General features: G+C 35.2%; 1 protein-coding gene across 2 annotated transcripts in view; it reads right to left on the bottom strand.

Annotated features, from left to right (window-relative positions):
- Positions 1-27221, bottom strand: part of FAF1 (Fas associated factor 1) — a 190910-nt gene that overhangs the window by 133173 nt on the left and 30516 nt on the right. For both annotated transcript variants that reach the window (XM_039320032.1, XM_039320031.1), the window contains exons 4-7: positions 22929-23137; positions 19082-19173; positions 14479-14570; positions 7473-7578 (exon numbers count right to left, since the gene is read on the bottom strand). In XM_039320032.1, coding sequence (XP_039175966.1) covers positions 7473-7578; positions 14479-14570; positions 19082-19173; positions 22929-23137 — 499 coding nt within the window. The remainder of the gene's footprint in view (positions 1-7472; positions 7579-14478; positions 14571-19081; positions 19174-22928; positions 23138-27221) is intronic.

Raw genomic sequence — 27221 nt, 5'->3', positions numbered from 1 at the left:
AGGGAGGGAGGGAGGGAGGAAGAAAGGAAGGAAGGAAGGAAGGAAGGAAGGAAGGAAGGAAAGAAAGAAAGAAAGAAAGAAAGAAAGAAAGAAAGAAAGAAAGAAAGAAAGAAAGAAAGTTAGTTTATTGGTCACCCATCTTCCCTTAGGGTAATTCTGGGCAGCTTACACACATAAAAATAAAAACTGTTCAAAGATAAAAAGCATAAATAAAATACTACACAAGGTAAATACAGAGTCCAAATAAAAAATGGGGAGGGCGGAGGCTGGATGGAGGTGGAGGTGAGATGAATTGCCTACATTTATATACAATCTGCCTGCTGGAATCCAAACACTTTCGAAATACATATTTAGCTTGGTAAACATCAACAAATGTTTTTGGAGGCCCTCAGAAATCTCCTTTGTTCACGTCATGACACCCTTCCACATACCTGTCTTGTGAAGATCAGATTTTGAAAATGAACACCCAAAATTCTGTTCTTCAAATAAGCAAGACTTCCTGCACTCACCATCTGATTATCATCCCATTGATTGAAATACATGATATTAATTTCCCTTTCAAATGAATTTATAATCCCAGAGGTTTACCAACTTTTGCCACAAATGGTTTTTACTCATTTGTTTAATTAAAAATGCTTTATCAAGTTTTAGGACTTATATGGAGAACAGATCATGCTTTAGGTCATATTTATGCAATACTGTTGAAAATTCAAAACTGTTCACAAACTTTTAAGCATGACTGTAGACCTTAATTATATTAATACTGAAAGGGTGACTGTCTTCCCTTTAAACAAGTGATGCAGAATTTTCCAAAGCAGTTTTCCATATTAACTCCCAAAATATAAGTATACAATCTCCAGATTCTAGCTGAAAGGCTAAAGGGGCCAATTTGATATTGTAGATTTTACGCTAAAGAACACTCTTTAAAATTGTTACATTTTTAATTTAAATTTATTGGCTTACGCTAAAGAACACTCTTTAAAATTGTTACATTTTTAATTTAAATTTATTGGCTGCTCAATTCTACTGGATTTTGGGTGGCCCACAAAACTAAAAAAAGAACATAAAAAACCTAAAAGTATTAAATCAACAGGCAGCCCAAATTAAAATGCTGTAATAATGAATTCCACAAAATGAAACAGGGGCTATTAAGCAAATAACAATATCAACCTTAGGCTTGGGATCAAAGCTGGGTTTTCAAAGCTTTCTAGAACTCTAGGAGAGACAGTTCTGGTTTTTAACTATGTGTTGAATAACACAATTTCTGCAATAGGTTTTCTACCTGTGGTCTGCTAGGAAGGTTCTGTTGGGGGTCAGAAAATGTACGGCACTCTGCAGAAAAAAATCATTATTATTTTAAGATTATATTATTGCTTTGGGAATCTCCTATCCTTATAGAAACAAATTCTTTTTAAGAATCAGGTGTGGAAGCCTGAGCAAGGTATTAGACAGCATGACATAATAATGTCCAATCATTTGCTGGACATGGTTATGTCAAGCTGCCCAACATCTTGTTCAGGCTTCTACATTAAATCTTAAATCTGCCTAATCAGTACAACTTCAACAAACTATTGATTTTCCATGTCAAATGCTGACCTTGTTATTATGATCACAGATTCTCCAAAAGGATTTCATAATTCCTACAATTTAGATTTGTCTAGAAAAGGTGACGAGTACCCGGTCACCAATCTTTGAAGCAGAAATGTTATTCAAATCCTATCATGGCATCACCCAAAGTTGCTTATATTCTTCATGGTCTCTTGGGAAAAAATAGAGTCCTAAGGGATTCAGTGATGTCAATCTCTCCAGATGGTCATTATCATTATCTGGTAGTTACCAAGTCTTCATTGGGGAACAATGCCTGGTTTCTTTAGTAGTGTTAAGCTTGTTCTTCTCATTACCTAGTACTTGCTGCTTCTCAACTCTATTCAAGGTCACATCTAGTATATTTAAAATAGCCTTCCTCAATCTAGTTTCATCAAGATGTTTTGGACTCTGATGTAGATTTAGAAGGCTGCCCAACTACAAAATGACTCTGGGTGGCTTACATAATTTAAAAAAAGGAAAATAATTAAAAAGAAAACCAAATGTGTCCCTAGAAAAAACACACAATACATGAAAAAAAAAAATCTGCCAGAGGCTCAGTAACCACCTTAACACCAGGCTTGGGAGCACAGCCATTTTAAAATATTTGTGGAACTCTTCTAGGATGGAAGATATACAGAGCTCTGGGACATGCTATTCCAGAGGGCAGGCTACATGACAGAGGAGGAATGCTTCCAGGGTCCCACTGGATGACATTGCTTGACAGAAAGTATTGACAGCGCCACATTGCCCAATCTTATTAGACAAGCAGAAACCACTGAAGACAGGTGATTCTACAAACAGCCACAAAATAATCTCCAGCCATTCTGTTTCTAGAATCTCAAAGCAATTTAACATAACTGAACTCAACATGTCTTATATTGGATTATAGTACTATAATATATACAACAAAATGAAACAAAAATAGACTCATTTAATTTTCAATATAAGTATCTCAGCTGAAAACTATAAGCAAAATCATAATAGAATAATTCAATATTTTATTGAAAAGAGACTTCTTCAGCTACATATTCACATCTTCTAAGGCTGATTAAAAAGTGGTAAAACTAACTTTTTACCTTGTTTAACAAGAAGATTTGACAGTATGCTGAAGTGAGTGGGTTGGCCATGGTAGTTTGGCCATGGTGAGTTGGCCATGGTGAGTTATCCCATTCCAGTATGAAATGCTCTCTTTATTCTCCAAAATTAAAAACCAAACTCTGAGTCAATAGCAACTGGTCCCTATCCAGACACTCTCCGGAGATCCCATTGTATATCTCTTCATTCTCAGCTGAAATAGCCATTAGCTTGCAGCCAGGTTCGTTGTAGAGTTGACAACTCTACAACTCTAACTTCCTGACAGTTAGAACAATTAACCAGTGGAACAACCTGCCTTCAGAAGCGGTGAATGCTCCAACACTGGAGGTTTTTAAGAAGAGACTGGACAGCCATTTGTCCGAAATGGTATAAGGTTTCCTGCTGAGCAGGGGGTTGGACTAGATGACCTCCAAGGTCCCTTCCAACATTATTATTATTATTATTATTATTATTATTATTATTATTAATAATAATAATAATAATATTTCTAGAAATCAGCTAGTTTGACAAAACACTTTTTTTTCATATCCTGGGCACTGATATGCAACTAATGATGCCCGTCATAAAGTAAATATCTACTCATCCTAGGACTACTGTGCTAAATTCATTCATTTGTTCATTCATTGTAACTGCTCATCTCATCTCAGTGACTTTTAGTGGCTCACAACAATTACAACAATATCAAACTACAAAACAATTTTTAAAAACTTAAAAGCATACAACCACCAATATAACAGCAATAATAGAGAAAGGAAGAGCATGGAGATCCTGGGCTGTAGCCCACTACTAGTCCGTAGCCTGTTTCAAACCGAGTCCTGCTAGTGATGGCAGGCAAGCGCACGCATGGGAAGCTCCACTTGGTGAGTGGTGGGCACTTGTGCTTGCACATGAAGTTCTACTCACATGAGTGCAGGCACTTGAGTGGAGGGTGCTTTATTTTATATTTTATATTCATTTAACGCTTTGTGGAGCTGCAGACCATGTTAGTAATAATCTTAAAGGAACCTGCCAATTTCAAGCTCAATATGTCTTATACTTTATACAGTCTCCCTGGTCCTTTACTTCTTAGATTCTCAAAAAGTCTGAGTAAAAATGTACCGATTCAATTTCAATCAAAACATCTTTATAAAACATGCTTTGGGGATTGTCTGGTTGATTTTAGAGCCATTTCTTTTTCTTTTACTGCTGTTAAAAAATCTCTACAAATCACTGCGGAATATCTACGTTAAAACAAATCATTTAGCTGCAGTTAAATCATGTTAAGCATAGCATTCATTGCCACATCATCAATGTGATACCTTATCTTTTGTGCAAAGGTTGACATAAGTGATAAGGCTGTATATCAAGGTCACCAGCAGGGAAATTGGCTTTATTTCTGCAACACCATAATTTAAAGGTTGCAATAAGATCAAAGAAACTAGTCGTTTCTGTTCAAATATGTTAATAATAGTACATTATAGCAATATTTTCTATGTCCAAGGGAAATAATTTAATGCCTCACATAGCAAGTTTGGGAATGGTGGTGTTAAAGAACTATTTTGAATAATCTTTTAAGTGTTTTAAAATCAAATCTCATTAAAACTGTTCTGAAGTCCCATTTTATAAACTTACGTATTCATGTTTTAAAAATTCATCACTAGAGAATTGTGGAATTTAAACTAATTTTTTTAAAGAAACAAAATTGTCCTTGATAATTATTCATTCCTAAGTTAGTGATATAACAGTATAGATCTGTGATACAATTTAATCTGTGATGTACCCAACAGAATTAATGTTCAGTAATAACTTTTATGTTCTTCAATCCATTTAATTCCATTTTAGAAAGGTTCATAAAAGGGGGTGATAACCTGCATTCATTATTTGGTTTTATGAGTGTGGGTTATGTTTTAAATTTTGTTATACCAGTGGAAGAAAAGATAATAAAAACTAACACCAGAAAATAAAGTTCAAATTCAGTCCATCTTAAATCTGACTGCTGCATGGGGGGAAGGTGAGAAAGAATATAGGATGACATGAATATAATATGTGGATTCAATTTTGAGTTACAAGTCTGTACTGTACTAAACTTGAGGGATTTCCCAAACACAAAAGCATCCATTATTTGAAAACAATATGGTCGCTGCCTTTCTATTTATACCTCCATAGGCCAAATTGCAAGAAAAAGCAATTGGTAACGATATTCACTAATTTCTTTCTCAACTTGTTATTCTTATTTAGATATCTGTCTTCATTTTAGTACTTTTTCAATGTATATTTCTTTAGTAACTGACTTGAAATCAGCAAAATAATGTTATTCGTATGAACTCAGCTAAAAGATCTTTCACTTGTTCATCGCAAAATGTTTATAACACTATTTTGTTTGCAAAAGACAAGAAAAAATGTTTATTAGTACTGTTTGCGTGGACTGCAGCAATACAATAGCCTAAATCAAAGAACCAGAGAGATAGTTATATCCAATAGTTGTGGTAAGACCTGAAACATTTCTGGAATATTAAGTGTTTCTTTTAATAATTGATGCAGACATTTTGAATCTTTCTGCATAGTCTATCAGGTGCACGTAGATTGCGCTAATGCTGCTTAAACATTTCAACTTGTCAGTATGGCTAACTCAATTTGCAAAGTATTTGCTGTATTTCCCATCGAAACAGTAATAAAGGTAAAATAAATATATGCCACTGCTTTATAATCACTGAGCATTAATGAATATTTTATATCTTTTAAAATCTCACTGTTTAATTTTAAAGGATGAAATTAAGTCTCCTTTCACACAATATGCCAATTATCTGCATATCAAACAATAACTCAGCCATTATACTACTTTTTGTTAAGACACAGGAAGCTAATTTGAAAATACTGGCTAGCATTTTGGAAAAATAATTGAATAGACCTTCCTGCCCTCTGGTGGTTGATAAGTGAAAATTGCACACAAAATTAAATTACTACTGATGGGAGTACATATAACGTTCTAATTAAAAAAAATTGAATAAAAGAAGAAAATTTAAACTAACTTCAGAAACTAAGTGTTAGTATGTGGTCAGTTTAACACTTCAATCAAAGATTAAATTCAATTTTTGAACTGAACTGAAAGAAAATACAACCCACAAGTATGACTCGTTCTGCACATAAACAATTCTCAAAATTCTAGAATATTGGAAATAGTTTATGATGGAGTAGATCCACTCTGAATATCATGGTGCTATTTTCTGGAGGATACACTGTTGTTTAGCTTTAACTAATGAGCAAAAGTACAGAAATGCAATTCAGCCATATTGACTCACAAAATTTGTAATAAAGCAAAACCTATCAGTACTACCAAGTCAACCCAGAACTGTTGCCCCTGAAATTAATGACATATATTTATTGAAAGTGGATAAGATTCCAGTTCAAAGCTTGAAGGGCTGAGTAATTTCATTTTATATTTAGGAATGGGAGACAATTTTATGGGAGACAATTCTATGGGCCTTGGATAAATAGGCAATCATGTCTATTTGATATGTAACAGAATTGATTTTCATCAAAATTTGAAATTTTCATATTTTTTGCAAAACAATTGCAGTAAACGTTTGTAACTACATCACAAGCAGCTGTAATTGTTTACTGTTTACTGTTTATATGTTGCAATTAACTGTATACACACACACACACACAATCCATAGATATACATAGGTACATATACATACATATACATATATATGGGGGGTTTCAAGATGTATGCATGCATGCATGTATGTACATATGTAATGATTTTTATATAAAGAACTACATAAGATACAAAAATATATTTTAGCCAATAGGTTCATATTCTTCATAGTAATCTTAGTAAGAGTCAAAAAATTATACAAAGGAGGCGCTATATTGATTTAATATCATCGGTACTAAAATGAATTCAAATAAAAACAAATGAAAAGAGGCTAATGTCCAAACCATATAATCCTTTTAGCTATTCCATTCCAGAGCTACTTCCGTGAACGAAGCATGCTGCTAATACTGTAACAACATAAATAAACGAATTGATAGTATTAAAAAAAAAGTGATCATAATACAGATCATTTCACACATGCACTGGCTTCTTGAGATGCCAGCGACTGTATTAAATGAGGAGAGGGAGATCTTTCATACAATAATGAAAGGAAAAAAAGATTCAAAAGGAACACTCGCAATTGGAATCCTCATGTATATAAATAGGTTGGAATCAGTAAGCAAAAAAATACTTCAAAAATCTGATTGCTCAATTTTTGATATACAACAAGGTTATGACAATATTTAATTTTTAGTTAAAGGCAATTTACTACTTTAGGAAGTGCTTCTGTCTTTCAGGACAAATTAGCAAGGAACTCTTCTTTGCAACATCACCCCTTGGTGGCTGTTTTACAGAATGACAATGAAATTGTTTTTAAACAGAAATCATTCTTCTGCAGTCCCATTCCTAATCAAGATTGTGACAAGGAGCAATGCAATGGCTGCAAGAAATACCTAAGAATGTAAGAAAACTGTGTACAATTTTAAATAAAGGAAGAAGAAGCCCTATCCGATAGCCCTACCTCACCTTTGGCAGCATGCTCACAAACACACAACCGCTTTGGGGTAAAATTAATGCAAATGTGATATGTCGGTGACACCATCTGATGTACCTACAGTAATCTTTCATCATCCACTTAATTAAAAGCTAAAAACCTAATAATGAAACATGAAAGGAAGTATGCAGCCTGAATACATAAGCCCTCTTTAACAAAGCTGACACTAGTTATAATGAGCGACATTTATTCTTCAGCTGCGAGACAAGAGCTCACCTCCTGGATGGTACTGCTTCCTGAGAAGTTGAGGTTGTACTCCCGCTGGACTTCTCGATGGGTGACGATCAGCATGAAGTTTTGATTTAATGATTCCTGCAGGGCACTGAAAGGGTTGAAAGAAAAACAAGAATATCAGGAGCAGAACATGTTCTAACTTGCTTTACATTTAGCTGTAAAACCCCAGGAGTACCTTAAAACTCTGCAGAGACAGGTCCAGGCACAATGTTATCGTTTTCTTTTTTGCTCTTAAAGGCAAGGAAGCAACTGGAGAATGACCAAGGGAGCTGACCTGTTAACTCCTTCTAAGGTAGTTGAGTATCTGAGGCTATATTTCAACTCTTTGCAATTTTCGCAACACAGTTCTTACTGCAATCATTGCAATACTGTATGCACACTCAGTATCTATCTGTCTCACACACAACACACTCACATCTTAAGAGACCTCTAGGCTTTAAATTAAGTTCAAAGTCAAAGCTTTGATGATGCTTATAGTGTTTACAAATACACAGATAATTATGTATTTATATGCCAGGTTTGTGTATGCACATGACAGCTATGCTTTTCAGCTAAGCAGGGTAAATGTTCATAACTGCTGTCCAAGTAGTTGCCAGTAAGACATGTGGAAAATTCTAGGATTCACTGATTATCTCAGGAAACACCAAGTGAATTTGACTCAGGTTTACAACCAACTGTTCATTTTTCCAACGTAATCTGGGAGAAATCAGAAATGATAAAAAAACCTCAGTTCTCAGAAATAGTAGGAACATTCATTCCTTTCTTTCTAACTATGGACATTACAGCCTCAGATGTCAACTTTTGATAACATAAATGATGCCAAAAACAGGAAGATAAGTCAATTCTTGAACATTCTTGATTTGGATAAATGTTAGAAATAATTACATCAACAGTCCTTTATTTGAACTATTTATTAATCTTGGTAAATACAGACTAATAAAATAATAGACATCAGAAAGCCCCAATGAGTGGAAAGTATTTCAGTTCTCTCAAAAGGTTCAGAATTACTCATCTAAATTTATCAGTTCAGCATCCCACATTAAATTCCATGCTGTTCCAGAGGTCCCTCAACCTACAGAAGAAGGGGCTAAGTAGGAACAAAAAGACAAAAATCATGTATGTATTTTATATAGGCACCATCTGGGAAAACTGTTGTTATTGATAAAACAGAAGTGATAGGGAAAGCCACTAGCGTATAAAAAAAGAGCTAACTCCACTCCCTTCTAGAATGATAATGTTACATAGTATGGTAATGAAATGTCTGCCAGAAAATAACCAAGCTGAGAGAACACCAAAGATTCCAAAGCTGTGCTTAGAATATCAAGTTTTAAAGCATATATATCCAACTTTACTTTCAACACAACTCTGATCCTTGTGAAATTACTTTCCATAGTTCTTTCAAGTTATGGAAGAGAAAATCAGTCAAGATTACAGGGAGCCATTTTACTCAAATTCTAATAAACTGTTATTTCCATTCTTCTGGCAAAGAATGATGCACTATTACAGTGAGGGGGGAAATTATTTGATCGATTTTGTATGTTTGCCCACAGACAAGAAATGATCAATCTATAATTTTAATGGTAGGTTTATTTTAACAGTGAGAGACAGAATAACAACAACAACAACAAAATCCAGAAAAACTGATTTCAATAAAGTTACAAACTGATTTGCATCTTATTTAGTGAAATATGTATTTGACCCCTTCGCAAAACATGACTTAGTACTTAGTGCAAAACCCTTGTTGGCAATCACAAAGGTCAGACGTTTCTTGTAGTTGGCTACCAGGTTTGCACACATCTCAGGAGGGATTTTGTCCCATTCCTCTTTGCAGATCCTCTCCAAATCATTAAGGTTTCGACACTGACGTTTGGCAACTTGAACCCTCAGCTCCCTCCACAGATATTCTATGGGGTTAAGGTCTGGAGACTGGCTAGGCCCTTCCAGTACCTTAATGTACTTCTTCTTGAGCCACTTCTTTGTAGCCTTTGCCGTGTGTTTTAGGTCATTGCCATGCTGGAATACCCATCCACGACCCATTTTCAATGCCCTGGCTGAGAGAAGGAAGTTCTCACCCAAAATTTGATGGTACATGGCCCCCTCCATCGTCCCTTTGATGCGGTGAAGTTGTCCTGTCCCCTTAACAGAAAAACACTCCCAAAGCATAATTTTTTCATCTCCATATTTGATGGTGGGGATGGTGTTCTTGGGGTCATAGATAGCATTCCTCCTCCTCCAAACACAGTGAGTTGAGTTGATGCCAAAGAGCTCAATTTTGGTCTCATCTGACCCCCAACATTTGCACCCAGTTCTCCTCTGAATCATTCAGTTGTTCATTGGCAAACTTCAGATGGGCCTATGCAAGTGCTTTCTTGAGCAGGGGCACCTTGCGGGCACTGCAGGATTTCAGTCCTTCACGGCATAGTGTGTTACCAATTGTTTTCTTAATGACTGTAGTCCCAGCTGTCTTGAGATCATTGACAAGATCCTCCCATGTGGTTCTGGGCTGATTCCTCACTGTTCTCATGATCATTGAAACTCCACGAGGTGAGATCTTGCATGGAGCATCAGACCGAGGGAGACTGACAGTTATTTTGTGTTTCTTCCATTTGTGAATAATTGCACCAACTGTTGTCACCTTCTCACCAAGCTCCTTGACAATAGTCTTGTAGCCTATTCCAGCCTTGTGTAGGTCTACAATCTTGTCCCTGACATTCTTGACAGCTCTTTGGTCTTGGCCATGGCGGAGAGTTTGGAATCTGATTGATTGATTGCTTCTGTGGACAGGTGTCTTTTATACAGGTAACAAGCTGAGATTAGGAGCACTCCCTTTAAGAGAGTGCTCCTAATCTTAGCTTGTTACTTGTATAAAAGAGATCTGGGAGCCAGAAATCTTGCTGACTGATAGGGGATCAAATACTTATTTCACTCATTAAATGAAATTCAATTTATAACTTTTTTGAAATGTGTTTTTCTGAGTTTTTTTGTTATTCTATCTCTCACTATTAAAATAAACCTATCATTAAAAACATAGACTGATCATTTCTTTGTCAGTGGGCAAACGTACAAAATCAGCAGGGGATCAAATGATTTTTCCTTCACTGTATTTGATTTCAGATTATTTTAGTTTTATTGCACACTCAAGTTGTTTGAAATAGGTGTAGGGGAATCTCAGGCAACACAATTCTATACATGGAAGTAAATTGCATTGTCCTCATTTGAATGTACTCAGAAATCATTGTCCATAAGATTGCTGCCTAAATGTGATATAAAATGGTTTAGTCAGCAATATATATTTAAAGTTCACAGTCTGCAACATAAATTCTGGTAACATAATAGAGAAAACAATTGGTTCTTTACAGTTATATTAATACACATTACTCTCATTAGAAGACATAGCAAATTAGATTAGACTCTAATTTACTTGAAAAAAAATTCTACATTAGAAGTACATTGTCCAATGAAATATTAATATGACTCCAATAAAACAACTCATTAAATCAGATAATTCTTAACCAGAGTTCACTGAATATTAATATCAAGTATTTAGAACATTTTTAGCATGTATAATCTTGAGAATAATCACAGCTGACAATGGATACATATACATAATGGTGAAACAGATACAGATACAGACACACACGCTTGCACTATACATACACATACACACACACACATATATGTGCAATTATACATTAAGAAACACTTTCGGTAAAATTCTATTTATTAAATAACTTATTTTAACCACTTTTTTCTATTGAAGCACTAAACATTTAAAAACACTTAGCTATTAGTATTGTACTGAAACTTACTGAAGTTAATTTCAGTAAGATTTTTCGGTTGGACAGTATTCCATCTATTATCTTCAGGGCTAAATCTCACATCTAGTTTTTCTGCATAGTTTTAAGCATGGGGTTGGGAACCGTGCATATAGCACTGGAAAAATCTTCTTTATATGGGCATGGGAAATGACTATATGTGCAAAGTACATATGTCTTTCCTATCTCTCATCTTTTTTCACTATCAGAACTGCTAATTGTGAAATAACTAATCGTGCAAAATCATATAGAAGAATCCTATTTGTTCCAATCATTGGAATCAATTGTTTTACTTACTCTACTATATGTCTCAAGTTTAAACTTACGTATGTTTAACTTTGCTGGATAGTTTTGTTTTGTTTTTTACAAAAATAAGGTACTAAAGATGTCAGAAATCTAAAACATCCCTCACTGATACATAGCTTGATACAAACGCATTCGACATTCAGTTTCTCAAACAGCTAATTAATGCCAACAGACTTTCTGAAAAAGGTATGTTAAGGGCCAGAACAAATATAGCATTAATTATATAAATACAGTTCACATACATGGATTTTCTTATACAAATAGTATCCATAGAAAAATGAGAAGGAATAATTATTTCCTTCATTACCTCTGCTCCAATAAAAATATATTTTCTGATCTTTCTACTTGCATTTTACAACCATTAAAAATCTTCAGATATTGAGCTGAAATTTAGCAAGAAAACCATATTTTGAGCTGCAGAATTTTAGCTTCTGTGACTAGTTTTTTTCAAGCTCATTCCCACCCATACCCAAAATAATGGAAAATATTTAGCTGTGCATCTATTAATGTCACTAGCAATTTAGATCTAACTTACATTCTTATCCAAAAAACAAAGCTTACTCTTCTATTAAAACACTCCTTCCTCTGTGTTGATATTGTATGAGATTATCTTTGTGGGCAAGAAATAGAGAATCTAGCACAATTGCTAGAAGTGATTATTTCAATATGTTTCTCTGCGGCTTACTTAAAAAAAAAAACCCATTGAATTCCATATGAAATCATCTGACCTCTGGAGAATTAAAAGAGTAGAAGAATTGTTTCCTTCTTTCCTCTCTGTATGAAAGTATCTTTTCCATCATCTCTTATAGCAATAATTTAGTACAATTAGCAAACCTAGTACCCTATCTTTTCTTCCTAAAAAAATAAGCTGTTTATTAAGAGTTCTTCTGAAATTATATGAAAAATAGCATAAAGAACTACATATGATGAAAACAGTTTCTTTCCTATCCACAGCTGGCTTCTCAAATAAAAGTATTTTATCTAGCTATTATCCAGCTATTTCTTAAATTAATATTTAGTGCAATACAAGTGTGTGTGTGTGAGAGAGAGAGAGAGAGAGGGAGAGAGAGACAGAATTCTCTTGAGTTCAATGGATTTTAATCTAAGGCAATTAGTATATATTACATTATTGTTCCAGTTTAATGCCACAGAGAGCCTCTTCATGAATTTCAGCTGAAAAATATCATTATTCATCATATCAATTCATTTTTCTTACCAAACATCTACATTTTAACAAAATATCATGAAACATAATAATTAACATTTCTATCGCAAACATTCAGATTTATACAAGCTCATGTCAATAGTCATCCAAATTTGCTGTAATTACAGTTTATTTACACTAAAACAAAATATGAAGTCACTATGTAAATGTAATGTTTGTTGTAGCTAATGCAGCAAGCAATAGCAAATTAGTTTAAAACAGCAATCACTCAGAAAGCTTTTGTTTACTTTGTATCTTGAATGCTAAACTATTCAGAGGGACTAATTCATAGTCACTTCTCTTGTGAGATGGGTGGCTTTCTAAATTTGATAAATTAAATATATAAATTTAGAAGAACTGAGCTGGATTTATGTAAGTTTTTCCCACCTAAGAGGAAATAAACCCAAATTCTATATTTTCTCAACTGCTGGGATACCCTAACCTCTACAATATGTAAAACTATGCTTTCATTTCAAAAGCAGTTCTTTTTAATTTTGAAAGTAACTCATTATCCACCAGGACATACAATTGTTCAAGAATGACAAAAAAAAATCCAGTAAAGAAAGTTAATTTATCAAAAAATAACAGCATCAGCCAAAATGCATGTAAATAACCATATGAAAAAGTCTCCAACTGTCACATATTCACCTTATCAAACTGCTCATACGATAATCCAGTGCAAAAAAAAAAAACGTATTTTAAATCCTTTGCTTTCACTTTACTTTGAATTTGAAAACAGTTTTGTGCCATGGTATATTGCTAAAACAATTGATCAGTAGGCCGAATAATATTATAGTTTGAGTAAATGTTATGCTGTCTTTAGTTTATGCCATCTAATCAAGTTGTCTCTCTTTGCTTTGCATCCACACCTCTTTCCAATTTAGCTTCAAAATTCTCACAATTCTCTGTCCTTCATACAAATGAGAACTGGCTACATGCACAACCTCATTTCATGTGATCTTAAAATTCATTAAATGTTCTTAATCACTCAAGTTCTATAGATTTCTTTTTAAATTGAAAACTCACATCTACTACTTTCTATGAAGAAATTCTTCTTAACCATTTCCAGTGTTCCAGACTGTATTTTTAAAGTTGATTTTCACACAAAGTTTCTAGTTCTAGCCTTTTAATCCAAATGCCAGCAATGTAAGTTTTCAGTGCATATATAGTATAACTGCGCTGCAGTTTACTCAAAACTGTATTTCATCTTGTACACAAATTTTCTAAAACAAGGATTTTTATTATTGCAAATTTCAATAATCATGCTTTGTTAAATGCAACTGGAGAAGTTATGAAAGCAAAACATAACTAGAAAAAACTGCTGGTTCTGTTGAAATTATTTGGAATATGCAATCGTTTCTGCATGGTTTATGCTCTTTATTTTATTTGTAAAACAAAGTAGGAATCCTTAGCCCAACCAGTTTAGAAAATGCATCATGAAAAGGCTAGAAGAGACCATACAATTATTTAATAAATCTCCTGTTCTAAAGCAGGGTTATCATCTCTACTAGAAACTACCTCTCCATCAATTTATACCATCCAAATATTAGTTCCTCCTGGAACAAATGTTTAAAGCTGCTAAAATGCATAGAGTTTGGATACTCTCAAATATACTATTAACATGAATCCTTTTAGGTTACATTCAAATTTGTTTGTGACTTACCCTGGCAAACTTGATGAAGACGGTGGTGGCAAGTCGGGTGTTAGGACATACAGGTTGTTGTTTTTGGGCAAGTGTAGAGTTTTTAGAATAGTCTGCAGAAAAAAAAAATATTTAGAATTTAGAAGTGTCAAAATGTTTCTATTTGGTGTCTGTATCCGAAAGCCAAACTGATATAAAATTATACATGTCACTAGCAGCCACAATTCTGTGAGTTAAAAAAACACAAGGAACAATTAATAACAAGCACAACAGGAACCTTATTAGTCTCCTGACGAAAATCTTTCTTCCATAAAAAAAAATCCCATTGGGAGTAATGATTGGTAATATTTAAGCATTTTATTCAGTCTGGCCCTTAGTGGGTTCCATTGCAATATAACTGCATGTTACACATAAGGTACAATTTAAACTGCTGCCAGTCAACAAGCTTTCTTCTATTACTAAAGAAATCAACAAGCTTTTTTTCTATCGCTAATATCCATATTAATTTCTGAAGAAACACAGCAGCCCTTCTTTATAGTGAAAATTCTTACAGTCATGAAGCTAATTAATATTGTACATGTTTAATCTTCAATGAATCGTGATGTTTCTGCAATATGAAAAAGTAGCATGCCAGACTTGTCTTATTTTCTAAAAAAATCATTGATACATTTTTAACCTGGGAGGACTGATCTCCATTGCCTTCTTTTTCAGTAGAGAAAGCCCAAACACATCTTGTGCATATTAGGCCTATTATGTATGTTCTGGTGAGACTGGATGGCGCTTGTAATATAAAAATATTCACAATGATTCATTCTGGTCTTTGATACCAGCATCTAAGTGATCCTGTTGATCTATCTTAAGGCCTGGAGGTTTGAGTATCTGGATGGGGAACAACGGTCATCAACAGAATCTTAGTATCAACCCTTCCAAGTAAACCAGACAGGAAACACGACTAGGTGAGCTAATTCTATTTTATTGTGAGGCTACATTAACAGAATCTTATTTGTTTGTTTTTCACATTTCTGAACTGCCCATCTCCTCAAAGAGGAACTCTGGGCAGTGTACAGAAAAAAAACCCATCAAAATCTAAAAACAGTATATAAAAATTAAGACGTTGGAATTAAGATTTCACAATTAAATTTTTAGAAGGAGGCAAGAATAATTAAGACCTGTTAATTAAAAAGGCGAGGGGGGGCTCTCATGGCCCAACCAGCCCCACAGCTGTGTGCTTCTTTGAGCTCCCCAGGCAAAGCTACAGAGACGTGTGTTAACTCCTTTTTGGAAGGCCAGGAAAGTGGGGGTCTGCCTCACCCCTGGGAGTGGGGGAGAATATCTTGCAAGTCTGAAGGTACAACTCTCCCACCACCATATTTAACCATCAGATTAATTAGGGCAAGACCTTTCTAAATTTCTTTCTCTGAATGTTAATCCACTACAACAGAGGCTCCTTCCTCTCTTGTCTGATCATTTCCTAGGAAGCATCTCTTCCCCTCATCCTTCAAAAACATTCTTGTATACCATAACTCCTGGTAAAACCAAGTGGCTTTGGCTTTCTTGATCTGGGACCTTCCCATCTATAGTACTGGATGGGGCTGCATTGGCTCAGACAGAGGGAGGGCAGAGTTAGGAAGGCCTGGAGAGAGACCATGGCAGGAAATCCTTTGTTGGGCTGCAGGAACAGAGTTAAAGTCCAGAATGTTTTAGCTCCATTCCTGCAACCCAAAAAAGATTTCCCGTCCCCTTTGTCCACAGGGTGGGGAAATCCTTTGCTGAGTTGCAGGAACAGAGTTAAAATATTCAACAAAAGCACCCTTTCTGAGGCCACTGTAATTTTGAGTGATCATTAAATGGTTAGTTGTAAATTGAGGAATCCCTGTAATTTTCCAGGTTTTTGGCTTGATTTGTAAAGCTCTACATGAATATTACCCCTCTGAATCCTCAAGGGCTTCTACACCAAGTTCTGATTTTATCAAAAACAGAAAATATGTATTGTGACACAAGCTCCACCCTTTATGAACTTCCATACAGTGTCACAATGCAGAAACTAAAGGTGTGCAGTTTCCACCGCAAGACCAATTTTGCCATTTGCCACGTCTGCAGATGATCATGCAAACCCACCTACTCTGTTCACTCAATGGGAAACTGTCACCTTAGGTATCTGAGGACTATGTGGCCCTTGGGTCAAAAGTCTGTTATGCCTATCCAGATCACAGATCTCTGACAACAATTCCAGTGTTAGAGATGTTTCACGTTTTATCTGGAGATCCCAAAGACTGAACCCAAAATCTTCCACATATAAATATGTCTGCTCCGCCATCCTTTTATACAGCAAATTAATTGTACCTTGCATGTAACTGGTGGAGATATATAGTGATGCTGCACCTTCATGCATGATTTATGAATCATAAATTCAAAGGCACTTCAGAGATAATCAAGTTTCCCCCCCAACTACTATCTCATTGTGGAATGTAACTGCACTGATAATAAATTGCCATTCAGTTTCCAATTGAATACATCAATTTATTTCAGTAAATGATACACTGATAAAGATAAATCTTGACTGTTATATTACCAGGACCAAGACAATCTGCCTGCAACACAATCTTCATTATTTTAGGTTTTTATCCCTGCCTTTTTTCTCATATATAACTCAAGGCGGCAAACTTATCAACACTCCCTCCTCCTCCTATTTTCCCCACAACAACAACCCCGTGAAGTAAAGTGAAGTGAAGGGAGTCGGGCTGAGGGAGGAGGATGGCTCCAAATCACCCAGCTGGTTTTCATGCCTAAGGAGCGAGTAGAACTCAACAGTCTCCTGATTTCTAGGCCAGCAAACTGACTCTCATTGTTATTTAATGATTATTTTAAAAATGGGCATGCTACAAGCCCAGCTTTTCTTCAAAGGAAAGGTGGGATTCTCAGAAAACCACCAGGAACACTCAGTTACACACAAAGTGTTAAAAAGGCATGTTTCAATTTAGAATATAGTTGGGAAATGCCATTCAGGAGATGGGCAGAATGCCATTTCATGGCTGTTGTGACTGAGTTACTTATGAATGGGTATCAGTTGGCAAAGCCTATGATGATAAAGAAGGGTTCTGTCTTGTGATATGACCTGGGCTTCTTTGTAGCTTGCAGAACCCAAGGAAGTGTAAAGACTTTCCTGCCACCTGTGCCCTGGATCCATGTCTTCCTGACTATTTCAGGCAGCTAGATGGGACACCAATGGGTGGATCGAGACGGTCATGAATGTTTCTTTGAGGCTTCCTGCTTTGAATGAGGTGCTTATATGCCCTTTCTTGAGGAAACCATTCCTGGATCCAGCTGGCTTTGATGACTTCTGTCCTATTTCTTTAATATTCTTCTCACAGAAATATGTGCAGCCCCCCACTATGCTACCTTTCATAAACAGCTGATTAATAGCTAGTTAATGTGCTTTCGGTTCCAGATGGCAGATTATGAATACCCATCTTGGATTTTATCATAGGTTTTATTTTTGTTTTTCTTTTGTGGTTCATCTTGTTTTAATATTGGTTTGGATTTAATTATTACTTTTGTTTCATATCATACACAACCCAAAGTCATCGAGATGGTGGCAGCTTATGTACTGTCAATAAATAAAGAAATATCATATAAACAATGGGGTAAATAAAAAATATTTATAATGAGATAGAGAAATCTTTTTATTGCTACTTGGAACAGGAACTAAAGAAAGTTGTAAGAGGACAATTGAAAAGATCTGTTTCCTATAAACTTTTCTTAATCACTGATAGTACATTAAAAGAAGTGCTATCAGAATTATATATATACACACACACAGTCCACCTTCCCTTAAACTCCAAGAGCAGAGAGATACAGATGATGTATCATGCCATGGCCCCATGATCAAGGTTTTACATGATTTCTATCCCTCTCCACTAGGGTGGAGGTGGGGAATTCTCTGTTTTTACACAGTGTACAGGTAGTCCTCAACTTACAACAGTTCATTTAGTGACCATTCAGAGTTACATCACTGAAAAAAGTAACTTATGACTATTTTTCACACTTATGGCCATTGCAGCATTTCATGGTCACGTGATTGAAATTTAGATGCTTGGCGGCTGACTCACATTTATGAGAGTTGCAGAGTCCCAGGATCGTGTGATTATCTTTTGCGACTTTTTGACCAGCAAAGTCAATGGGTAAACCAGATTCGCTTAACAACAATGTTATTAACTTAACAACTGCAATGATTCACTTAATAACTGTGGCAAGAAAGGTCATAAAATAGGGCACTTAACTCACATAACAAATTTCTCACTTAGCAACATAAATTTTGGGCTCAATTGTGGCCGTAAGTCAGGGACTACTGTATATCTTGTCTGTGTGACCACCAGAAGGTGCCATGTCATTCTTACTGGGAATCTTCAGATACAGAATATTAAAAGAGAAAACTTACACTGAAGGAATAGAATATACTGCCCTGCATATTGTCCAAGTTGACTATTGTCAAAGTTAAGTGCTATCCTTCGTAAATATTGTAAATATCGTTCCTTCCTTGTACAAGCAATTATGCCATTAAATCCAGAATATTTTAGACATTTCTGACATATCAGCACTAATTGGCAAAAATATAAAAACTTACACTATCATCTACATCTCCAGTCTTCCAGCCTTTTAGCAACATTTTTGATGCAGGAATCTGCAGCTCATTTTCTAAAATATGTTTGATCTCTCCTGGAAAAAAACACAAAGGAGAATCATCAAAAAACATTTCTGCTTTTTCTGATTTATCTTTATAAAGCATAGGCAAAATAATATCTAAGAATTCCAAACATTATTCAATCAAGGTTTTTTAAACATATGTGTTTAAGTATAAACTCACAAACTCATATATAGTAGCCTTAAAAATGAAACACTGAAAAATGTTTAGTACATAAAAGAGAGAAATGCAAAATAATAATAGGTTTTACTTGAAATGCTATTGAATTTTGATATTGTTATATAAAATGGATTAAAGGAATTCACATTTCATTTCTAAATTAAACAAATGGATCTTTTGATATGTTTAGGATATATAATTTGCAGTAGAATTTTACTTTCTATGTTATATGCTTTGGGCTCTAAAAACCTTTCTAAATTGTTCGAAATGTTTAAAATTTACACATAATGTGACTACTCATTTACCATCTTAGCTAACAGCTACCAAATGCTTTTTCAGCTGGGCATATTCTACAATGGTATTCCTTCTTTCCCATGGCTGCTACTTCAAAAGTTTGAAGACCAACTCTTGGCTCTTTTACATAAATGCATTCTGTTCCATCACTAAAACGTGGTCCTCAATATCACTCACAGAGAATGTTAATTAACTGTTATGATTGTTATTAACAGAGCTAAAGACTAAATTAGAGTAGAATTCTTTCCTTAAAAAAACTTTGTATTTCTTTTCCAGATCAAAATTACTGTTTTGATTCTAAGCTCCACAGACAACTTGTTATTTTATTCAAAGCCCTTTCAAGCACTTGAATTATCCCACTGAGCAACATTTTACAACTGTTGCTCAATAGCGAATATAGTATGATCAAATGCAAAACATTAGTCTCATGTTCCACAAAGCCGATGTCATCCAAGTTCTGGATGATTTTAATTATTTCTCTATTCATATGATATATGTTCCTTCCATCTGGTGGGCATTTTATGCAATTGCATCACTAGGAGGGAAAAAAGGTAATATCTGACTCTGAAACATTTATGCACGTAACCCACAGCTGCTTTTGCAAGAATGTGAAGATGTTAAATTTGCTATTAAAAGGACAGACTTGAATATATCAAATACTTATAAAAAATTTTTAAAAATAGGTTAATATGATGCCTAACAGCAGTTTTATTGCATGCATAGTTAACGGAAAACCCAACTTTGCTTCTGTATAATGTGTGAATTGACCCTGAGCAAGAGACAAATGGAAGGGATTAAAGTACCACTGAAACACTAATGAAAGTATGGTCTTAGTTTAGTAAAAAGTAAAACTTAGGAAATCAAAACAGAATACAGTCTGGTGGATTTTTTTACCCTTATCTCAAAATATAGAAATTTATTTTTTCATTTAAATCAACATTCCTTGTCTCTTAATCAGAGGGCAGGCAAGGAATGTTTCGGGTCCCGGCCTTCTCCGTGGTGGGTCCCTCCCTCTGGAAAATCATCCCTCTGGAAATTAGACTGATCCCAACTCTGACACTCTTTCAGAAGGCCCTGAAGACGTGGCTGATATGAATGTACTGTATGTTTTTGCCAGGGTGGTGGGGTTATTATTTTATTTTTTTTATTTTTTTTTATATTGTGTTTGTATGTCCTGTAAGCCATCTTGAGTTGCCATGTGAGAATAGGTGGCAATATAAATTTTCTAAATAAATAAATAAACATAACCTGCTTAACCCCAGAGATACTGTGACTAATGTTCATATATATATATATTCTCTTCATACTATATTTGCACATATGGAAAACTACTTCAGATAAATACAGAGTTATGAGCAAAATCTCTATAGATACCAATATTTCCTTACAGTTCCCTGGAAAACTTTTTTTAGAAAGAAAAATGCATACTTTGTTGACATGATACATATACTTCAAAAGGCATCATATTTCATCCTCTCATTCATGTCAACACAAATGTCTCTTAAATCCTGCTACTTCTAGAAAATAAATCACAACTTGTATAAAAAAATTGTCTCAAAATATAAAAGGCCCCTGCTGATTAAAAATGAGCATTTTATTAATCTATTAGCTGAAGTGATCTTAAAAACATTTATATCATTTTTTCATTTGGAGCTGTGCAAACTCAAAAATGAGACTGAAAACCTGGATTTCAACCAATCTCAAAGCAAGACACAACCTAGTGAAGAATTGAGCATAATAATGGATATGAAATAAATAGCCAAACAAGTACTTGCTTAGCAAATAAAACATATATTTGCCACTAGGTGGCGCTCTTTGATTATATATTACATGCTTTAAAAAAAAGCGTTCTGGACAAACACTTGATACAATATGCCTATGATTTTTATATTTAATTTTTAAACTAAATACACTATCCAAAGTCCCTCTTTGAGAGAGATGGGTTCTTCAGAAATGTGAAATATAAATAAACTAAACAAATACTTATTTTCAAAGGAAACATTTGTTTGATATCAATAATCATATAGAATGGACAAAAACTGTTTTAAACAAATACAGTGGTACCTTGGTACTCATTGTTAATTGGTTCTGGGAGGCACAACGAGTACCAAAAACAATGCATATCAAAAAAAATTTCCCATAAGAAATAATATAAGTGAGTCATAAGGCAGCCAACACTGACAAGTTCTAGCTTGTGTGTTGAGTACCAAACAAATGATGAGTACTGGGACAAAATTTTCATGTCAAAATACATTGAGTACCAAATTCAATGAGTTTCAAAGCAGCTGGGTACCAAGGTACCATTGTAATAAACTTTCATCTTCTTTCTTTGCTCAAGGAAGCAAAATAATATATAAGTAATATGGGATTAGTAGATAGGAAAACTAGTTGCTGCAATACATATCACTAATTCCAGCATGGTACAGTTTACAGCATAAAAGAAATCACTGTATTTTGTAAATCAATGACTCCAAGATGACTTTATAATGAGGGCAGAATTCCCTTTTTTTTCTGTCACAGTGATATTTCTCTTAATTCTGGCCTCACTTCAAGCACAACATTTTGTAATCTTTAAGCTGAATTCAAAAGCATACAAGCTCTGTGAGTCTAACGTGGTATAAAAGAGATATTATACAGTGTATTAACATGGATTCTGGTATCTTTGATCATATTTTCGCCCTCATACAATTATTAATTCAAATACTTAAAGAATCCAACCATGTTTTCTACCGGTCCTTGTTTCCCAAGATTAACATTAACTTTACAAGTGTTTTTATATGTCTCTTCTCTACCCTATCCTTCAAAGAAAGGATACATCAGACTTCAGGTCACTTATAGCTATAAATCTCTACTCTTTCAGAAATTAGATAACAAAAAGAAAAAGCTTCAGAGCTATTCATTTATTTAAAAGATTTATATAACTGCCCATCCTTTTAACATAACCCTGGACAGCTCACAGACAGCAATAAAACACTAAAAACAATGAAAAGCATAAAAACCATCACCACCACCAACAGAAAGCTAGATAAATTGTTTCCCTGCAGAAAATGAATGAGTCATGTATACAAACACCTGGGTACTACAGAACACACAGAGGTCAGCCTCAGTGTAAAATTTTAAAACTTTTCCCCCTGCCCTTTCAAGTCAATGGACTTTTGGCCCTGCTTTTCCCAAGCTTGAGATTGGAATGCACCTGTTGTGTCTTTACAAATCAGTTCACCCTGCCAATTTCAGCTCTTACACGTATTTGTATTACAGTTAAATTTGGTACTTAGTTTGGTCTTGTGTTTGTTTTTTTAACTCAGTAGTTTCTTACCAACTGTAGAACTGTCTTCAAGCACCACATCCACATTTCGATCTCTGTATTCCACTCTGAAGTCAAGCATTCGCGGTTGTCTTTCCACTATTTGTCTAGATGGCACTACGTGACGAAATGCAGAAGAGGAGGAAGATGCTGAAGATGACGACGAAGGATGACTAGCGGGACCATAGGCAGGCCTTTGTAAAGACTCCCCACTATATTCACTGAAAAACATATCAATTTGCTTTCAAATAAAGACAATTAAAGACAATTTTCCAAATGTATGCACGCTCATATGCTTACATGTATTGATATCAATTGTGTGCACTAGCCATTGCAAAAGGCTTGAATTGCACAAGCCACTTAGAATATAAATGAGGAATTAGTAGAAATGTCTGAGGTAGTCACAAAGTAGTTGACAAAAGGCTGAAAACTAGAGAGAACTGTATAAGAGTGAATGATACCTAAATCTACACCAAAGCGTCCTGAACCAGCCCATGGACAAAAATCAATCAGCAGAAGACCTTTATGGCTATAACAAGGAATCAATCAGAAGGCTTGTAAAGACACAACATGAGGTCCTTATAATAGAAGAAGATAAAAGAACTGCCTTATAAGGTTGTGAAAATAAGCAAACTTGTAAAATACCAAAAAGCAAAGTGGCAATAATAATGAGAATGTAATCTGACATTTTCCTAAGCCTGCAACCACTAAGAATTTCTAAAGCAAGACTTCTTGCCACATAATATATGAAAAAAATATATAAACCATAGGTAAACAATAAACATTTGGGAGCTGGCCAAAGATAAAATGTGGGGCAGTTGAATATAGAGGAGTCCCTACTCCTTTGCCCTTCCCTATTCGTTTGGGCAAATGATCAGTCTAAGAATGAAACAGATTCCATTTACAATCACGTTACAGCTGAAGATCAGCCCGCATTTCCTACTCTGCCTTACCTTTGCTTTGGGCTAGCTTCCATTGTTTGATGATATAAATATCTATCACTGACTGACTGACTGAAGCCTGATAATAGTTAACATTACTGTTTAATATCAGGCTCCATTTTGCTTGGGTGCCACATTTTTTATTAACTAAGGAGAAACTTCCTGACAGTGAGAACAATTAATCAGTGGAACAGCCTGCTTCCAGAAGCAGTAAATGCTCCAACACTGGAAGTTTTTAAGAAGAGACTGGACAGCCATTTGTCCGAAATGGTGTAGAGTTTCCTGCCTGAGCAGCGGGTTGGACTAGATGACCTCCAAAGTCCCTTTCAACTTTACTACTACTATTATTATTATTATCTCAGTTACATCTCATACAGTATTGTAACGTATATGAATTTTGTTCTGATATTTGCTATGCCTTAATAAATTTCCCAAACGTTTCTGCAAAGAAGACTTGATTATTTTGCTTTGTTTGGAGAATCTGTCAAATAAATTTGTGTAGCCCTTAGGTACAAACAACTGGTTTCACTTTTGGGTACATTATTTGAGGTTACTTCCATGAACAGTGCAGAAATGCAGCCACAGGGGGGAAACATTTTGTTCCTGAACAAAGACCTTTTGATTCTCAGAATTATTTGCCATAACTAAATAGACCTCCAATTAATTCTGCTGACATCCTGACCTGCAATAATATTAACAGTTGTCAGGACTTACCCTATCTTTTTTAGCCTAGATGCTTTTCAAAAGCACACTTATAAAATGAATTAGATGCTAAACTGAAAACACTCAGTTTCAAATTTGCCTTTGTATTTGAAAGCAATGTAATATTGTTCTGGCTATTAAATAAATACAAATATTGTAAAATGATGGTATGTATCACAGTAACTGACTTTTGTAATTTACTATCAAGATTTGTTTATTAACAAATATGTAAAATACCTGATAGGACATGTGGTTTCATTTTGATCCAATTTGCAAGTATACAAATAAAATATATTTCTTCCTCTACTTTTTCCTGTAGACATATCTAAAGTAGTAGTTATGGAATATAACTAACACTGAACACTGATAATGCAAAACACATCCCATCCACTAAAAGCAACATTGGGTTCCTGGTTTTTCAAATATATTTTAATTTTGTAAAACCTACCTGGCTTTGAACAGGGATATACAATTTGCCACCCCTCAGAATCCAGAGCCTCTTCAAAACCTACTAATTTTCATGCAGTACAAGGGGGAAAATTAATTGCACTGATTATATTTAATATTATTATATTTTTCAGTAGGTTTGCCCTGTCCCTGTCCATTCTTTTTGTCCAGGGAGTTTTGGTTATAGTTAGGAAATACTCTGGTATGTGGGCTCAAGAAACATTGCACATTCTTGGCTTCAATCCAATTATTTATTTGAGACTGTCTCCTTCCCTTTGTTCTGCAATGCTCTCATATGATGTGTCATATGATGCCAGCTGGTCTTTTTCTCTCTCTCTCTTTCTAAATGAGAAAAACTACTATCATGGCTGCATACACAACACATCAGGTCTACTTGCAAATGCTCTACTTTCTCTTGGAAACAGGAAGGCAGGCAGGAGGAAGACACCGAAATGGGCACTATTATTATTTATATCTGAACAAATTTTTCATAGGTCACAAGGAGATTATATTTGTAATTCGGAAAAGATATTTAAATATTTTTCCCTCCTATTTCTAAATTGTAAAAAAGAAAGAAGATTATCAGCAGTGTCCTCTGAGGCAAGGAAATCATGAAAAATATAGCTTCTGGAATTCCTTCCAATCCTTAACCAACGACAATGGCCATACATTCTTGTTATGGATGTGAAGGCTGCCCATACTGCCTCTGGGTCATGTGATCAGAAGGGAGAAAGGAAGGGAGTACAGAATGGAAAAGTCAACAGCATTCTGCACTGCTGCTCACTGCCTCTCCCAGCAGGATGTCCTGAAAGCTTTTTTTTCTTCTTCCGCCCGATCCATTGCGTTTTCAAACTCTGTCTTTATTTTGCTTCACACTATATTTCTCTTCAGCTTTTGAAAAGTTATTTGGCTGGAGGGCACACAGATCTGTCCACCTTTACTTAAATTGTCTCTGACACTTCAGGCCAGGAAGAATTTTTTAAAAAGGTGTATGATTGAGTAAGTCCCTACTCATTGCTGCTCATACCTTTGTGGCCTCCTGTTTGGACTACTGCAATGCACTCTAAATGGGGCCGCCTTTGAAGAGATTTGGATGTTTCAATTGGTGCAGAGTACAGCTGTCCAGGTAGTAAATAGTGCTGGCTACTTGGCACTACTTTCATGAGTTACCCTAACTGTCCATGTGTTTCTAGGTACAATTCAAGGTACTGCCTTGAATTTAAAGGCCTTCCTGGTTTGGGACTGGGTTACTTGAAGGACTATCTTTCTCCAGTTGTTTCTTCCCAACGAATCCAATTCAGCAAGATGGCCATGATCTGGGTCTATTAGCCCCAAAATGCTGGTTATTGGGGCCCAACATTTCTGCCATCATGCCTGCTAATTGCATTCTCTCACCAGAAATTAGAACAGCCTAGACCAGGGGTAGGCAACCTTGGCTCTTTTATGACTCATGGACTTCCAACTCCCAGGTTCCTGAGCCAGCCATGCTAGGTCAGGAATTCTGGGAGTTGAAGTCCACGAATCATAAAAGAGCCAAGGTTGCCTACCCCTGGCCTAGACTCTGCTGGCCTTTTGTAAGACCCTAGAAACCTGGTTCAATGCCCGGCCTTGAGGGTGTGAAGGGTCTTGACTTCTGGCTATGCTAGTTTCTGCCTTGTGATATCTTGCTCGGTCGCCATGTATTATAATTTTTGTATTGGTGATGGGAATTGTTTTCACTTTATTTTAAGATTGTTCGCTGCCCACAGTCATTTGTTGAGATGTGTGGCCATGCAAATTGAATACATTTTATTTATACCCTTTTATTATTTTTACAAATAACTCAAGGGGGCAAACCTATCCAACACACCTTCTTTCTCCTATTTTCCCCACAACAAGAACCCAAATAAATAAATTCTAATTGTTCAGAACCATGAGATATGAATTTAAAATCCTCGATACATTAATAAGTAAACCAGCAATTTAAAATGTTTCCTCTCTTATCTGTTTTTCAAAATAGGAAGCTTATATTGAGCTTTTGGTTTTTCAGATCCATCCAACGCAAACTATAGACAAACACTTACAAACAACTCAGTCACTGTTCAACTGAACTGCTCAGTAAACTGTTGCTGACAAATCTGTGCAGTTTTAATATCAGAGCATTTGTCCTCTTAACCATTGGCTACTATAATTTGCATCATTCTGCATTACAAATTATGTTTGAGTGAAGGGGAAA

This window comes from Crotalus tigris, unplaced genomic scaffold (assembly GCF_016545835.1).
Source record: "Crotalus tigris isolate CLP2741 ecotype Arizona unplaced genomic scaffold, ASM1654583v1 scf7180000023617.9722795, whole genome shotgun sequence".
Taxonomy (NCBI): domain Eukaryota; kingdom Metazoa; phylum Chordata; class Lepidosauria; order Squamata; family Viperidae; genus Crotalus; species Crotalus tigris.
This window is presented reverse-complemented; position numbering and strand designations above follow the sequence as displayed.